Genomic DNA, 16899 nt, shown 5'->3' with positions numbered 1-16899 from the left:
TATCCGTGGGGGAGAAAGTGGTGCCGTTTGGAAAGCGTAAGCATAGGTATCCGAGGTCGTGAGGCTAAGATCATTGAATGCATAACAACTCAAATTCTTCAACTTCCGACAAAGTTCCAAGCCTCGTAAACCAGTAAAGTATCAGTTCTCGCAGTAGAGAATGAAAGTAGATTCAAGAATTGTAATTTGGTTGTAGATTAAGACCAGGGAAGGGGTGACGGGTTCTGTGGTAATACAAATTCTACGAGGATACCATACGCAGTTTGGCTGACTGTTCATATCAACAGGTCCCTTGGATTAGTGGTCATATCGTTCGGTTTTGACTCTAACCTAAGATCATTCCGAAAGGTCGCCGGTTCAATCCCGGCAGGGACCTCATCTTTTTGTTTTTGTCCCACCTTCATCTTCCCCTTCAATTTTCCATCAACCCTTTTTTTGGGATATTTTTGGATATTTTGTTTATTCTTTTTCAATCCTGATGGCGAAATGTTGCCCATGATTTACATCAGTATACAGCCTTATCATCATGAAGTAATCTCAAATGTTCTGTGATCTCCGGAATATATCACCGCAACTCCCCCATGTGATTTCACCCCACTAGAATGAATGGAACAAATATTCATCATAAACTTAGACCTCTGGGTCATAAACATACTTGAACATTCATCCATCGGATGACTTTGTTTCAAATTTCAAAATTTTACTGGTGCTCTATGTGCGTACGGAATACGCTAATGACACAATGTAAGAAATATTGCTCTGGCTATTGCACTAACAGGGGTCGTGTCAACTCATAACAAAGCAGGATATTAAGCACCCTGGCTCCAAATAACAGGCTTCACAAGCAGAAATTACACAAATCTAGATCGCTCGTATTCCTCGTTCCTCTAAGACGACACCTTGGGCGCGTACTTGGACGCCGCTGCGTCGAAGAAGTCGCTCTTCTCCTGAATATCGGCGAGAAGAGCATGCGAGGGTTGGGTCTGCTGCAGCCGACTACAAAGTAAGTGTTAGCGCATCCGGTTGAACGGGATTATGATGAGTACGGGACACGTACGACTCCAGGTCTGCGGTCTGCTTGCCTGCCAACACGTTCAACACGATGGAGTTGGCGATCAACTCGGCGTCCTCGGGGTATTTCTCCAACGCGGCGGTCAGAGCGGCTTCAGCCTCGGGTATGCGGCCCAGGTGGAGTTCTGCGACGGCCTGGCCGACAATGGACAGAGGGGCGGATGTGCTAGGGGCGGAGGCGAGTTCCTCGTAGACGTAGAAGGCGGATTGGTACTTCTCACCACCCTGCGCAAGACAAACCCAGTTAGTTCATGCGTATGAAATGACCGTGAATTCGAGTAGGGAGGCATACAACTCTCAATCCAACCCACGACTCGGCAATGTTGACAAGGAGCGAGTCCTGGGCCCAGCGCTTGGCAGCCTGGACCTCTTTCAAAGCGAGGTCGGTGCGGTTCTGCTGGAGGTGAATTTGAACGATCAAGGCAACACTATAAATCACCAACCAGGTCAGCGCTTTGTGCCATGTTGCGCATCTGCCACGGTGGTCAACTCACGCCTCAAGGCTACCCTGGTGCTTTGCCAGCAGCGCAAGGGCATCCTCACTGTGGTCTTGTGTCTGCAGCACCGTGGCGCAAACGAATTGAACAGTGGCATTATCCGGGTAGTTCTCGGCGAGATCCCGAGCGAGCTGAAGAGCGGCGTCGGTCTTGCCCATGGCCTGCTGGGCCAATGCCTTAATGGCGGCGAGATCGGGGGTGTCCTCTTCGCTGGAGACGGCGGAAAGAACCTCGGCGGCTTGACCTTGGGCGATCTGGGCGCGCAGCTTGAGCACGCGGGCGGGAAGCTGGTTCTCGGGGGAGAGGGCGGCGGTGTCGAAGTCGATCACGAATTGGTATTGGCCGGAGTGGAAGGCATTGTGGATGTTGAGGAGCTCTGGAAGAAGGATAAGTGGACTGGATATGCAACTCTGGGACTTTGATTAGCTTACCGCCCTCTGCTGAAAAGGGATCCATCTTGTAGTTAATTGGGAGGGTTGGAGGGGAAGTGGGAGTGTCGACGTTCCTGGCAATTGTTAGCTGGCGTTTCGGCGCACGGGCAACTCGGCCGACCGCCTTTTGTATACTTCGCCCTCTGCTACACCAAAGAGATAATAGTATAATGCAAATGGATTTTGATGCCTACATGCTTTTGTTCTTTCTCAATTATCTTCCAATATGTTTCGGTGTACACTTCTTTCATTAACATATATAAGTCTCCCGCCTTATCAAGGTATTCTTCGACAATATCTTCGGGGACTCTATAACCTAAAGTTCGAGGCCGCCTATCAAATTTGATCCGGGCATCTCTTTGGACTGGCTGCGCAGAGTTACACTGGCCGCATTTGTCCTAGCCCAGACCATTTATAACCGCCTTGAAGTTCAACTGAACAGAAATCATCTTTTGATTGAAGAGATTTGAAGACCATTCAAATGGTTCATAGAATACAGGATTTGCTCCATCACAGAAATGTCACAAACAATATAACATTCAGTCGATCTCTCCAAGTGAGATCACATAAAAGGCCCTTAACAATGCATGCTACTCCGTACCCTCGAGTACAAATTCTTGGCACTAATCATCTTCTTCTTGAGTTCCTCCGCGATCAGCTTCCGCACATCATTTTCCTCCACTGTGATAATGTCGGGCTCGGACCCGTTGTCGGATGATTCGAGCACTGACTGAACAGGGGAGCAAATCCCATTTTCGATGTAGGAATCAAAAGAAGTATCAGCAAAATTGCCAAAGGGGCTGAAGTCTTTCTGTTGTGGTACGCGGGTGGTCGAGTCGTATGAGATACTTCGTGTCTGTTCTTGCGTGGTCGAGAAGGGAACAGGAGAAGTGTCGCCTCGAATTTGAAAGTGAAGCCCGGGAAGAGAGTTGTCAGGATCCTTGGCGGGTATGATAGGAACCGCCTCTAGTGAAAGAACCAGCTGAGGTGGAGTGGAGGATTTGGGCTGGACAAGCAGGCCATTGTCGACGGTGGAGTGGACTTCAAACAAACGCGGATCAAAGTACGCCTTGTTCCTGGAAAAGGTCTCCAGCAACGAAAAAGATTCGTAAACTGGTGCCATGATCGACTTTTCCAATCAAACTTGGGAAGCTTTGTAGTATAGACGGGCGTAGTGAGGAGAGACTATTGAGATGTGCACAAATGTGCACAAATGTGCCTTATATCTGTCTGTAATAAGACGAATATATGAACAAAAAGTGAGGGTTGATTGAATGTCCAATGAGATGCGAGATAAGAAGAGAAGAAGAAGAAGAAGAAGAAGAAGAAAAAGAAAAAGAATAGACAAGGGAGAGACTGAACAAAAGGCAGGGCTTCGATAGAAGCTCCCTATATATTCTAGAGTCGGCCACCACCTGAAGGAAGTGAAGTTAAGGGCTTGTGTGTATTCTGTCCGTACTTTCCCTGATAAGGGTCCCAATTCAGGGACATCTATGGACTGCAAGATTTGACTTTACCCGCCGCCATTTCAAGCACCGCAGACATCAGAACCCAAATATTTTGAAAATGAACTATGCCCATCTGGCAAAGCTCGATTTTCATCCATCCTTCATATTTTGGACTGTGTCCCAGAGAGGTTTAGTTGATACGATCAGTAGCAGGACTACGGGTGCGCCCATGTTGGTACCTTGGAACCACCTGACGCGTTTATTGGCGAGAAATTTGCTTACATGGCTTTTAGCCCATTTCCCTTCGCGTACTAATTCCATTTCAGCCCTTTTATAAGGATATGGAAGAGGTAAAAGAGTATAACATCTAAATAAAATGAATAAATAAAGTAACAGGAATAGTAATTTGCCCTTTATAGCTTAAATACGTCACTCTTAAATGGTAAGGAAGGCTCGGAGCGTACTACGGGAATAGACGTTACTTCTCGTGACACTACACCCCCTCACGAAGCTACAACCCCTTAAGGAATGCCCCCACCCCGTTTATCCTCATGGAATTATATACCCTCTTGAAAATCCGATCTTCCGTGAGACTGCAAGCCCCGTGGGAGTCACGGGGTAACCTAGACTCGATAATTTCAGGTCTCACGGCGGAGAAGTAAAATCGTCGAGTGTGGGCTAAGAGTATATAAATCAACAAAAGACGGTCTCTAAAGGTCTTTACCAACCGAATTCAGTATAGTGCAATCAGATCGGGGCGGTGGGGAAAAAATGCGAGCGTCCAAGGAGTAGTCTGCTTTCGAATTCTACTATATCTTGAAATGACCAATGACCTGCTCCTGGTACTAGAACAACCGGGGTACTCCCCCGAAAGTATTTGAAATGCCAATCGAGGGGATTTAGAGAGAAATATTCGTCTTCAAGATCCCAAATGACTAAAGCTGGTAATTTGTTTCGCCTCGTGGGCGTAATCACCTTATCTTCATTGGGAGGCACTGGGTAGCTTTTTTGTAACAACTCAGCATTCCATCCATGGTTGATTTATTAAGAACTTTCAATAGTGAGTATCAAACAAATGTGATTAAAGTGGCCTCAAGAAACAGACTTGGAGTTGTAAGTTAGAAAGAACGTGGAGGAAAAGGGAAGCGCATCATAAAGAATGTCAAGAATATCAATCAATGTGTACAAGAAAGTTTCAGCACCAGTTCAAGATTTCTTTTGTTTCGGCCAAAAATCTGGATTGAATGAAGTAATGGGCTCCTAGTTTTCTATTTAGAAACATAAGATCAAAAAAAGAATTGGAAAAAGGTCGCCCCTTTAACCCTGCCATCTGAAGCGTCCTTCCTTCAAAGTCTTCACCACTCCCAGAGGCATGAACTCCCGACTCACAGCGGCCAAGCCACCATAAGTGCTTACCATCTCATCGGAATACATTTCTGCCACCCAACGCCAGTATGGGGTCATCGAGCCCCAATTAGATGAGATTGGGCTATTTCCCTTGCCCTTCAAACCAGCCTGGTTCTTTTTGAAGCTTGCAGTAGGAGAGACACTCTTCTCTTCTGGGACCTCATTCAGCGACTTATATGCATCCAAAAGGTTGAAGCTGTATGTCTCAGGGTACTTGGTGAACTCTTCCAGGGACCAGAAGGGGAGGGGCTTGCCATCCTTTTCTCGCGTGATAGAGCTGGTACAGGAGCCGCGCTTTTCAAACTTCTCCTTTGCTGACTGGTAGAGCATCTCATCCTGCAATGATGCTTTCTGGAGACGTCTTTCGGGTGTATGTTTGATGTTCTCACGCATGGCAAGCAGTCGAACGAACGGATTGAGAAGCCCAAGGCCGCCCAGTTCAACGGGGTAGTAGAAGAAACCCTCCGGCAGGCCGTGAATATCAAACCGCTCCGCAATTACCCCTCGCAAGTAGTTGCTAACGCCCCCTTTAGCCTGCTCAGTTCTCTTGGAGAACAACGTTTTTTCGATACGGCTGAGTGTGCAAATGGCCATGTCGATATGGTCCCTTCCGAAGCACATGGCAGGCTTTGCGAAGTTGTTGGTGAAGAAGCGTCCAAAGTAGCTGTTCCATGCCTCTACCCAGGAGAATATGGTCTTGCAGGATGAGAGCTGCAGGTCAAGCTCTTCGATGTGCTGGTCCACTTGGGCCTGGTCAATGACGAATTTGCCCTGCTCAGCGTCCATGACCAAGAACCCCCAACGAATATTTCCGACAGGAAGAACCGAGGAATTTTCCACTTTGGCCTTGCCCATGAGCACAGTGCCAGTCTTTTCATCATTGAACCGCAGGCCCATCACGTTGGCAAATTCAGTCATCCCCAGCCAAGCCTTCTCACAGGTTATTTTGGCGCCCCAGAACCAGAAGTCATCATGGAGTCGATACAAAATACCACCATTGGTGCCTTGATTGACTGCATAGTCCATGCAGAAAAGGATTGATTCTCCGAAGCAGTCCGAGAGGGTGTGGCTCATGGGAACACCACGTTTGCGGACTTGAGTGGAAGCAGATAGACCATCTTGAACAAATTTGAGAGGAGCTTCTAGAAAGACCTTGAAAAATTTGAGCCACATCTCTGGAACACCGAAGTATTCCATCACCGTGAGGATTGTCGCATGAGGCAGACCCGGGCCAAACCACTCATAGTCGGACCTAATAGCAGTGAACTCGCCTCGTTGGGTTTTGTGAATGAGAGATTCGGTGACCAAGAGGTGGAGGAGTGAATGCTTTGTATCAAGAGCATTCTTTGATTGCGAGTCGTCATCGTAGCTTTTAGTCCCATCATCGGTTGATTCTGGTAGCTGGCTCATGAAGTAATCGTTGTAGTAAGTCTCTTTTCGTAGTTCATTGATGCTGTGGCCCTGAACCTCAGTATGAAACCTGCTACTCTGGAAATACTTGCGCTTGTCTTTGTGTTCGTCCGGCACGTCATCATTCATAGGACTCCATGCATAGGAGTTTAAGAACTTGGTGAATACTTTGCGCAGCATAACAGCCCACCTCGATCCGAGGTATTGTAAAAACAAACCGTCGAGAAGATCTTCGTCCATGAAGACTCGATACTTTCCGTTCAAATGGCGGCGCATTTCAATAGGAATACCATCACTTCCCCAGTCCCAGCTGTCAAGAGATGCCAGGCGCATGTTGAGAACGTCGACCACTTCCTGCGTGACCTCCTTATTCTGCATGAACTCTTTGAGAATGGTGGACTTTTCGGCGCTGAGAAGATCGGCCTTTATCAACGCCTTTGAAACCCATTTGAGCTTATCGACATCGAGCCACTCGCCTTGTGAGGCTAAGTTGTTCGCAAATTTCCTAATGCTCTCACGGAGCTCTTTGAGGGCCTGTTGCGACAGCTTTGTCTTGGTAAACAAGGTTTCAAGGTAGGTCCAAACAGAATTTTTGTCGACGTAGTCGGGAGCTGTGAAGACCAAAGACTCCCACTTTGCTCGCTGCTCATGCATCTCTGCTCGACCCACGTTCTCAAAGCTGGTATCGGATTCTGTGAATTTATCGTCGCCGCCCTTATGCCCAGCAGAAGACGTAATTTTCTCGTCCAAATGCGTCAACCACTCAGTTACCAGCCTGCTGTAGAAAGCTGCATGTTCATGCTTCAGCTCCAGGTAGCGCAGTTCTTTTTCAAGAAGCGCGACCCACCCAAGCAGGGTAGCCTCTGTAATAGAGGGGTCATATCGACCTTGCAGAAGAAAGCGGCGAATGTTTGCATGATTTTCTGGCCGCATTTGGCCCACAATGGGCGAGCTTATTTCTAAATCGGAGTCATCGTCTGATGAAGTTGATGAGTCGATATCCAGATCCAGGTCGTCTATGTCCAGCGAATCCTTAGAGTATCCTTTCAGGTGAGAAAGTCCATCTAGAAGAATGCGGACTCTAGCAGGTAGATCAGAAGCAGAATTGGCATTTGCAAAAATCTCCTCTTTGCGCTTATCGAATAGCGTTCGCTGCTTAGACAGTTCCTTGATTTTGGTGGCAGTAATTGATTTGAGGGTTTGAGGAAGTGCCCCGAGGCTTGACATGATGGATTTGATAGGAATAAAAAAGAAAAAGGAGCTTCAATCTAACTGGAGGTATGGTAATGAGAGAATGTCAAAGAATGAGTGAGGCTGGTAAGATAAGCTAGACATGCAGTTCTGATGGTTTAAGTATCGCGGGAGTCGATTACAACCAAGCCTCAAAGAGTCGCCGCTCTTGTGACTCAGTAGTGTATCTATCAGAACAGGCGAGCTTGATGGCCAAGCTGCGAGCGGGGAACTAAATGATGTTAGCCTGATTGTTGTGTCGCGAATGGGTGAGGTTTACTGGTGAAGATGTGAGAGGCGGTGATGCCGGGAACCCAAAACGGTTAGCTGTGGACACGACTCAGCCTCGCCCCACTGTTCATAGGTGTTTCCCACTGTTCATAGGTGTTCAATGCTGATCTAGTTACATGTTTTGGGAAGCACATGAGTAGAGTAGTTGGAAATCATGATGCCATAAAGAATACATCTTTCATCATCTATTAAAACATCTATAAACCGTATTTGATGGATATGTACGTACATTTACCAGTAGATGTTTGGATGGACGAAGTAAAATAAAACTTTAGAGACATACCCCATGTCGAGTCACGATGTATGCCTAGGAAAGAATAGTTACGTATTCAAAGTCTTCAAAGAATGATTAGATGGAATTGAGAACCGACTTGAGTGGATCCCACTATTAACTTGATAGCCAATAAGTATGTTCTCGCAACATTTGAACGAAGGATCGATCCCGAGCTTGTTGATCTTCCAGGCCAGCGTGAAAATCACATACCACCTCGTGGAGACAGCTGGCGAATGTTACCTTGCACTCAAGGGTGCCGTCACTTGTGGAAGGTAGTTCTCTTCACTCGGCTGAAACACACTTTTCACACTGGATCATCGAGCAAAACAGATTCAAAGATCCGCAGTAATGATTTGATTAGTAAAGCCTATATACTCGAGCCCATTCGAACTCAATTGTAGCTTCTACAGCTCAATTGCCAGTGACCCATCACGTTAACTGTGAAACGGGGCCTCTGATGCGATCTGCGGATCCCTAGAGTCGACTCTCTTCAAATGTAAAAATAAGCATAAGTAACAGGCATATTCGTCCAATAAGAATCTCTATTGGAGGAAAGTAAGTCTAGCCCCTAAGCACTACTTCGAACCAGTGGCTTGCTGGGTGGAGCTATCGCCGCCTAGTAAACGCCTCTTTTTCACGATCGACTCGGAACCCTAGATATTTGTCCCTCTGAATTCGCTGATGTTAAACTATTGCCACTTTTCACAAGTTTATGTTCCCTGGGCTACCATTGCTTTGTCAGATCATGTCGATCTGGCGCTTCACGCACTTCTATCTAGGCCAAAACAGTATATAGACCATGGGCATCCACTGCATATCGCAGCGAGCAGCTGAAAAGGGTCCGATGCCAAGGATTTTCATATGATAGATAACACTAATTTTAGAGCTGAAATGACAGACAACCAACCAAAGTATACCTAACAGTGTCGTCACGTCAAGAGATCTGAATGTTTACTGGAATGAGGTCCATCGTGTGGCAGGATACTTTACCGAACCGCGTGAAGCTTTAGAGAGCCAAGTTCAATTGCGAGCCATAGTCACAGGAAAGTGAGATACGTATAAACATAATTTGGTTCCAGCAGTCATCTTTTTGGTTGATGTGACTTGCACGTAACTTGTCTACCTGTTCTTCCCTGAAAAGTCGTGAAGCATCCCACGTAGTCTCTCTTTTTCCAGCTCGCCTCCGAAAATAACATCCACCGATCCAGAGCACAACTTCAGCAACTCAGCACGGCCAAGGAGAAAATGCTCGGCTGCAAGAAGATACTCATTCGAGACAGGGCTACAGAAGAACCCCACATCATCAGTCTGCAAAGACAAATGATATTTGCATCAGCCAAATATAAACAAATTTCTTCAAGAGAAAACTCACACATAGCACAATGGGACATTCCCCATGTCTCCAATCTCCGAAATGGTGATCCAGAAAACTCCCCTCAATCAACTTCGCATGCACGTTACACGACATACAAAGTTCCAGTCCAAGCCTCCGCCGCGCAATCTCCCTTTTGAACTCATCAGGCACATGGATGACGTGCCCAAGCCGGTCAGGCTGGAACGAAAGCAACGCAGCAAGCTCAGCCGGGTTGCCCGAGGCTGGTGTCTCGGCAAAGTGCAGCGTCAGGCCAAGGCCATAAGCTTTTGCGCGGGCGAATGCGTCGCGGTAGAGTGTGACGTCGCCTTCCGTCGGGTTGCCACAGAGGTCGACGCCGACAACCCCGCGCGGCTTGTTGGTGATTGCTAGGTCGATGATGCGCGTCGCCTCGGCAGGGGTGGTGTTGCCGCGGTCTAGTGCCAAGATGAGGAATACGGACATCTCCTGTGTTCTGGATTTGAACTTTTGGATGGTGTCCAGGACTGTGGTTAGATATTCTTCTTGAGTGATGTTTGATTCTGGGGATGCTCGGGGAATTGTTCGGAGCTCTAGGTAGCGCACTCCATCAGCAAGAAAATCTTCGAGGACGCTGGTAACGGCGTATGCAAGACTTTCTAGGTCGTTGCATAGTTGGTATATGAGTTTGGAGAAGACTTGGAAGAAGCTGTGGCGTAGTGTTAGTCACTAGTAGTTGGAATTGCGAGTGACTTGCGTTTGGAGAGTGTAATCGACCTTGCCTGGGGGCATCAGCACGAGAGGGTCCTGTATTGAAAACCGAGTGTCGTTTGCCTTCTTGCGTTTCCATATCTCGTGCAAGCACTGGCGACTGATGCTTCCACTCAGATGGGCGTGTAGCTGGAATGGAAGAGCACGCGATAAGCTTGATACAATGTCGAATCATGAACAAAGAATCACTCATACCTCAACCTTGGGCAAAGCCTTAGTGAAGACGCTGTCAACTGGAGCAGAAAGATCCATGATCAAGTTGTTGGTTCTGGTACAAGTAAGTGGCGATGAACGGGGTTCTAAGCGGGGAAAGTACCGTGGGACACGGAAATCCGATAACCTATCGTCGTTTGTAGAATACACATCGATCTACATCCAACATCTTCTCTATTTTCCTAACTGTTTGGATATCACCGTTGAGAGATCTCCCAGATCTACCAGATCCACCATCGAACCCCCCCCAACCATGGGTCTGCCCTCGTATCCGGGCACACACACTACTGCGGCCGAGGGATACCTGGAGCTAAACGTATCGTATCTTCCACTCCTCGCGCCATGTGGTAGCGAAATTAACGGTCTCTGGAATGCGAGACATTGACCCCAGAGTTACGAGAGGCACTAAGAATAGGACATAGGCATCTTGGCATCGAAAGCCACAGATGCCATTTTACGAGGGCGACAGCCTGGCCACAAAAGAAAAGCATGATGGCACAGCCAATTTTACCGGGATGCGAGCCATCCAGTTGGCACTCTCAAACCTGATTTCCGATGGTTTATGCGTGTGTATCAGGGTTTCGCATAGATTGCACCTCGGGTTCCAGATAACGATATGAAAAGTGGAGCGGGCCAGGTCAGGAGAGCAGCGGAGTTTTTATTTCTTTACGAGGTACTATCTGATCGCACCCTTAACAATATTTTCTTTTGATTACCGTGGATACCACGGTTCCCTTGATTACTTGATCTGTGTTATACACGACTTTTGCGCATAGGAGCCGGTAAATGGAAACGCGGTTCATCTTGACGACCCGATTTCCCGGATCGCGCGTTTCAGAGATGCGAACAAGACTCGAACCAATGCATGCAATGGATTTGACAGGGGATGACTCGCACAGATACTAAGAATAGCGATCGGGGCTTGATTGCCGTGTATCAGAGACCCCTGTACGAATCCTGGTCAATACCCGTATTTAAGAGAAGAACCTGTTATGGGGGAGGGGGGCGCAAGATCCACTGTTGTCTGATACGGCTCTGCCCTCGCGGGTACCGTTGGAGGTTCCAAGATGGGATCAAGCGAGGGTTGCCAAGCCTAGCATTGACAACGGCCTTAAGGAAGCATCCGACCCGTGCCGTGTGCTTTGTTTCAAGGATATTCCGTCGAGAAGCGCAAAGCAATAGATTTGAAGCCCAGCTGAGGTTGCTGTTGATGGGCTTATGCATCTTGACGTCTGGATGATGCAGTTCCTGCAACCTGCAAATCAGATGGGGTGAGGCTGAATCTTTCGATGGAGATTCTGGAAGCCACGTTGTGCCCTGCGAGATTTTGAGTGGGTGTGGGTCGCGCATATGTGAAGTCCACTCAACTGTCAGCCCCAGATCCACGATGGGGTCCTAGTGTCCACTTCTACGGATGGTAATCCCGGCCCCCAGTAAGAAGCCATGGGCCCGTACCGGTATAGTAGTCGAGTCATGTAACCATTTCAATTATACTGTCGATCATGGGGATGGCCTGAGCCTCGGATATGTCGGATTCCAGACGTGGCTTGAGGTGCCGCGCGGGGCAGAGATGAAACGACTTGGAAATGCCGTGTTGCTCCATCACTTGCCTCTCCATGAATGTGTAAATCTGGCTAGATCGGTCCTTTTGGATGATTGCGACGCTCATGGCTAGTTGAAACACCTGTTCTTTTGGGACTGATACTGCTTGAAGGTTGCCTCGCGATATTTCCAAACGCTGGTGAGAATCACCTAGGTGCCCCGGGGTAGCTTGCGGGCACAGCCCTGTTGAATTCCACATCCAGCAATGCCGAAAGAGCCGCTGAGCCAGAACGGAGGAAAGTGGATAAGTTCGGATATCTGGGTCTCACGAAACCCCTCTCGCAGATGGGTCCTCATTTCAGCCCTGCCAATTGCGCCATTGCTTCGCTGGCAGGTTCAATCGGGCAACTGGCATCACGCGCCATGCCCAAGACGGGAGGAGCGTTGTGTTCCCAAGCTCTCGGTTATTTACCTCATTGTAGAGTCATATGTGCGCTGGGCAGAACAAGGCTCCTGAATCTGATGAATGTCCGAGTTTACGAAGCATCCCGTCTCTGGTTGCATGATCGATGTGCGAGAGCTCCGAGCTCCGAGCTCCAGCGTCTGGGGAATGCCAGAGAGCTGCTGTAACTAGCTCACGTATGCGATAAAAACTTCTAAAATCATCCTCATAACCAGGCTTGGCGCTTCTCTCGCTGCCTCCAGCGGTGAGATGGCAGCTGATGTCCTCACTCGGAACTTTGATATGGGATGTCAATTCAATCAGGGCCGACAAGGGTCGCCCAATATAGGGTACGCACCGTCGACACGAATTATACTCCCCTGCAGAGTTGCATCGATCATTTTAAACAGGGGAGTCTACCGTGAGTCACATGGCCACACAGAGCTCAAGAAGCGCTCCTGCGCTATTGCAATTCGGACTGAGCCACCCCATGCTATTAGAGGACGGCTGGACGGGGCTGCGGCATTCACCCTGGATGACCCTCTTCGGGAGGTGATAGTGGATCGCGGGCGTGTATATTAGGCATCGAAGACGCATCGAAGGATTCGAACGGGGCTGAACCGAGAGGTGACTGCAGATGAGACAGGTTCGGACCGCCCGAGACGTGTCGGTGTGTAAAGTCATCGCTTTGCGACTTTGCTCACCTTGCGTGGAGGGGCGTGCGGCAGAAAAACTGGGTATTTACAACTGTATCTGTGACCTAGTGTGGGCCAGGAGGTGAGTAGAGAGGGTGGGTAATATCCATGGAAAAAGACTAGCAGGTTATTATCCCAGGGCGTATCTACACCGATTGGTCACTTCGCCCAGTCACCAAGGCAATAGAGTCGCCCAATGTGTACCCTGAGTAGACCTCGGGAGACGATCAGAGGAAGCACAAAAATATACTTCGAATCAATGCAGCCCGCCGTGGCCCGAATGAGGCGCAACGGTTCCATTCAGTTGGGACTCTGAAAGGTGTACATGTAAGTAATTTTAAAGCAGGGGTGAAGTGCCCTAGAGATGGTGCTAAGGCCTCTTCGAACACGTCGGGGCAATTTTTTTGGATTTGCTTCTGAAGTATCCATTCCACAGCGAGATCGGGGCGAGGGAGGCCACAAAAAATCTCGTTGGAATGGAGATGATAAGCCCCTTCTTCCTTCTCCTGAAGATCAGACCCATCGGAGACCCGGATTAGTGAATTCTTTTTTTTTTTTTTTTTGGTTTATTTAAATTCTTTTTGCCTCCCACTAATTGAATTTCCGCCTCGGTTGAGCTAGGGATGAGTGTACCCCTGAGTTTCAACGGTGAGTGGCTGACATTGGATCCCTGTGTCCCATTAGCTCGAGCGTTTCCTAACGTTGTGCCATCGGACTGGATGTACCTGGTGTATTCGGCGAATTTGAATACCGTGCGGTTACCGGTTTGGTATGGAAACGGCACACGGCTCGTAATCCTGTACTCCAGGTATTACGGGAATAAGGCTTTCGCGTGCACGTCTTCATGATGTCATCGAAGCACTTGAGTGCCTCATTCTTTGCTCGAGTAAGACATTGACTTTATTAAAAGTAAGGTGTAGATGATGAAGGCGTCTCGAAGAACAAAGTGTTTTTGAAACAAAAGTTACGTGCGAAACAACCTCAGCGGTGAAAAATCGGGACTACGGTCCTAGTTCGCGACGAGTGCATCAGCTGAGTCCTCGCAGAATCATTAGAAAACGAAAGGGGGGTCTCTTTTGTCTTGGCCGAAAATGCCGTCCCATAGGGCAGGGGCTAGAGAAAGCGGGGGTTAATCTAGGGCTGCTGATCGTAGCAAGGTGCGGATGCGAGATTGAGTGAGTGGTATTACCTACATGCTCATCAAATTGCAGCTCGGCTTCTCTTTGAGCGCGCTCGACGTAAGTTTCCATGGTGGCAAGATTTGTGATTGTGCAATCCTTAAATTTTACCTTTTGAGTTTGAGCTTCTTGCATTTCCTGGCCTTCAGTGATTGTAATTCAGATAATAGGTGAATTCCGAGTGTGATATTGACTAAAAAAAGGCATACGTCTGCCCGATGACCAGCTAGCCGTGTTGGGGCATGAATACGTAGGCACGTAGGCACTCGATGACGCCCAGTGTAATTTACGATACAAATCTTGAGAACCCTGTCAGAGTGGGTCTAGTTCACGAAAGCGCAACGTTAAGGACCCCCACTCAGGCCAATGGAAGAACCCAAGAACCTTGGAAGAAAACCATCCTAAGACATTCCCTTAGGGCCGTAGACTATCCCCAACTAGGCAGCTATGGGCTCCTGGAAGTGGGCTGTACGGGGTGGGCAATATGTAGGTCTATTTCTTGCGACCGCTTTTTTAAGGATCATGGTTGGATCTAGCTGTCATTTCTTGCTGAAACCGGAAACGAAGGTCACGGGAGCGAGCGCCACGCTCACCCCAAAAAGAAAAAAAATAGATCAGGGCACGTTAGAGTCGGGGACTATGAGATTTGTGGAAGCCAACTTTAGGGATTTGAGATTTGGATAGACAGCGATAAACCTATACCCCTCTCTAATTTTCCCTCTGCCGCGATCATCAGGATTGTCGGCGAACATCCACTCGCTTTTCCACTTATCCTTGCTGACTGGCTGAGCATCACGAAACGGAATAATTGATGAACAATAGGGGCGGTCTGAAAAAAGCACACTGACCTCAGCACGAGCACGCGAGATCATCGTGCGGACGGTTTACGAATGCCCGAGCCCTTGCGGAAAGCTCCTCCCTACTGGGCGCCCTCCTAGACAAGTAGATGAAAATAGATGAAAATGACGATATATGATGAGACGGTCAACAGTGGTCGCTGATAAGGTCTAGGGATCCTGGCCGTGATTTTATCGAGTTGCAAACCGCCACAACCGCCCACGATAGCGCACGGATCGATCGGAAGTAAAATAAAAGGCCTTTGACACTGGGACAGTGAGCCACTCGGCTCATCTCTAGCACGTGCTATCTACGGAATAGAGGTATCGTCCTGCCATCTTGGGATAGGCCATCCCGGAAGTTCCAAGGCTACGGTCACGTTGCTCTACTGATTGCTGAAGAGTTTCGGTGCTTGCTGCATGTCTAATGCATGGTGCCTGCTGATGAGGTGATTGGTATCGGGTTGGCCTGTTGCCTGAGAAGATGCGCTAATTGACACGCTCTATGCAGTAGAGAGGGGACTCGTAGATAGTCGGAAAGACGAAATCAGGGAACGCTGAGCAGCACAGCATCGCCAACGCATCAAGTAACGCGGGGCTGACAGCGACCCCGCAGAGGTTCAATTAGTGCTATCTGCGAGTCGTATACATTTCTAGCCCTAGCCCGTATCGTGAGATGTACAGGTACAGGTACAGGTACAGGTACACCATTAGGTATAAGCCGGCGGCCTGGGGAAGAATAGAGAGTTCTGAAACATATCCAAAAGGAAAAAAACACCCGAAAAACAAGAGTTCAGACCGCTCATTTTACGGAAGAGAAAAAGAGAGGGGACCAGAATGCACTAAAATAGTTCGTCAGAGAGCGGGCTCTCAAACATGCGACGATCTCTCGCGTTGGCTCATTGCGGGGATCCACCAGCCCCATTTGCACCGCCCAAAACGTTTCACTGCCACTGCTCCAGCCTCAGGGTTTCGTTTGGGTTAGGTATTTTCGGCTTTGGGGTCTAGGAAAATGACGGTGTAGTCCTGATCCGGTCTTCTTATTGCGGTGTACGGGGTATAGTACACCCCACCGACGGAATAATGATGTGCATCATGATCGACCTGTGGCACACGCCTATCTCCCCAGGGCATCGACCGTTGAACAAAGGAGTGCATCCTTGAAGATAAGCAGGGATGTTGAACCTTGTCAGAGTTCGTTGAGTACTCTCAAGAGATCAAAACGCGAGAATCCGAGAGCTCCGCATACTCGAATACTCTTTTCCCGGCACCCAGCGTGTCGGTACAAAAATACTCAGAATACCCAGAATACCCAAAAAAACTAAGTGGGCCACGGTATGTAATGTAGAAAAGTGCGACTCTACTATTGATGACCATGACTAGTATGACTCAAAAACATGGCTGTGGGGGAACTGGAGCCCGGCACGATGTCAGACTATGGAAGTCTGAATAGGATAGACTGTCTTCCAAGTCTCCACATCGTGCGAATTAATCCTCCGTGAGCTCCGCCAAAAGAGGTTTCCCCCCTTATACCGTGTGCTCTGTTCCCCGTCGCCCTCGTGTCGCTCCTTTCTCGCATCTGAAACATTGATCGGCTCCCGGTTGGCCGATAGCATTCCCCAGGAATTAGAGGGATCGTCCAATGACACGGATAGATGAGATCTACCCATACGGGTGTGCCATCATTCCACATCGTCATCCCATCTCCTACCCAAGCCGTTCTCTGTACCGTGATAGGCGGCATAGAGTCGTACCTAATATTAGCCGGGGGTAATTGCATCTTTGAGATTGTGATCCTGTCCAAGGCCGTTGCTATGCGTTGTTCGCGCTCAC

The 16899-nt window shown here is 48.5% G+C and overlaps 4 protein-coding genes across 4 annotated transcripts; all 4 read right to left on the bottom strand.

Annotated features, from left to right (window-relative positions):
- Positions 1 to 887: 887 nt before the first annotated feature.
- Positions 888 to 2024, bottom strand: N7443_001233 (putative Coatomer subunit epsilon; the record flags this gene model as incomplete). The annotated part of the gene is made up of 5 exons (XM_056881289.1): positions 888 to 996; positions 1058 to 1296; positions 1364 to 1499; positions 1566 to 1944; positions 2000 to 2024. The coding sequence occupies 5 exons, from the start codon at positions 2022 to 2024 to the stop codon at positions 888 to 890; spliced, it is 888 nt and encodes a 295-aa protein (XP_056746527.1).
- Positions 2025 to 2576: 552 nt separating this feature from the next.
- Positions 2577 to 3122, bottom strand: N7443_001232 (Uracil permease; the record flags this gene model as incomplete). The annotated part of the gene is made up of 1 exon (XM_056881288.1): positions 2577 to 3122. The coding sequence occupies one exon, from the start codon at positions 3120 to 3122 to the stop codon at positions 2577 to 2579; it is 546 nt and encodes a 181-aa protein (XP_056746526.1).
- A 1642-nt stretch (positions 3123 to 4764) lies between these two features.
- N7443_001231 (uncharacterized protein) lies at positions 4765 to 7491 on the bottom strand (the record flags this gene model as incomplete). The annotated part of the gene is made up of 1 exon (XM_056881287.1): positions 4765 to 7491. One exon carries the CDS (start codon positions 7489 to 7491, stop codon positions 4765 to 4767), a length of 2727 nt encoding a protein of 908 aa, XP_056746525.1.
- Positions 7492 to 9178: 1687 nt separating this feature from the next.
- Positions 9179 to 10412, bottom strand: N7443_001230 (putative adenosine deaminase; the record flags this gene model as incomplete). Its single annotated transcript, XM_056881286.1, has 4 exons — positions 9179 to 9367; positions 9432 to 10098; positions 10210 to 10289; positions 10356 to 10412. 4 exons carry the CDS (start codon positions 10410 to 10412, stop codon positions 9179 to 9181), a joined length of 993 nt encoding a protein of 330 aa, XP_056746524.1.
- Between the last annotated feature and the right edge of the window lie 6487 nt (positions 10413 to 16899).

Source organism: Penicillium atrosanguineum (genome assembly GCF_028827265.1).
Source record: "Penicillium atrosanguineum strain IBT 20685 chromosome Unknown utg000001l_segment0_segment0, whole genome shotgun sequence".
Taxonomy (NCBI): Eukaryota; Fungi; Ascomycota; class Eurotiomycetes; order Eurotiales; family Aspergillaceae; genus Penicillium; species Penicillium atrosanguineum.
Note: the sequence above shows the minus strand (reverse complement) of the source record. Positions and strands in the feature narration are given on the sequence as shown.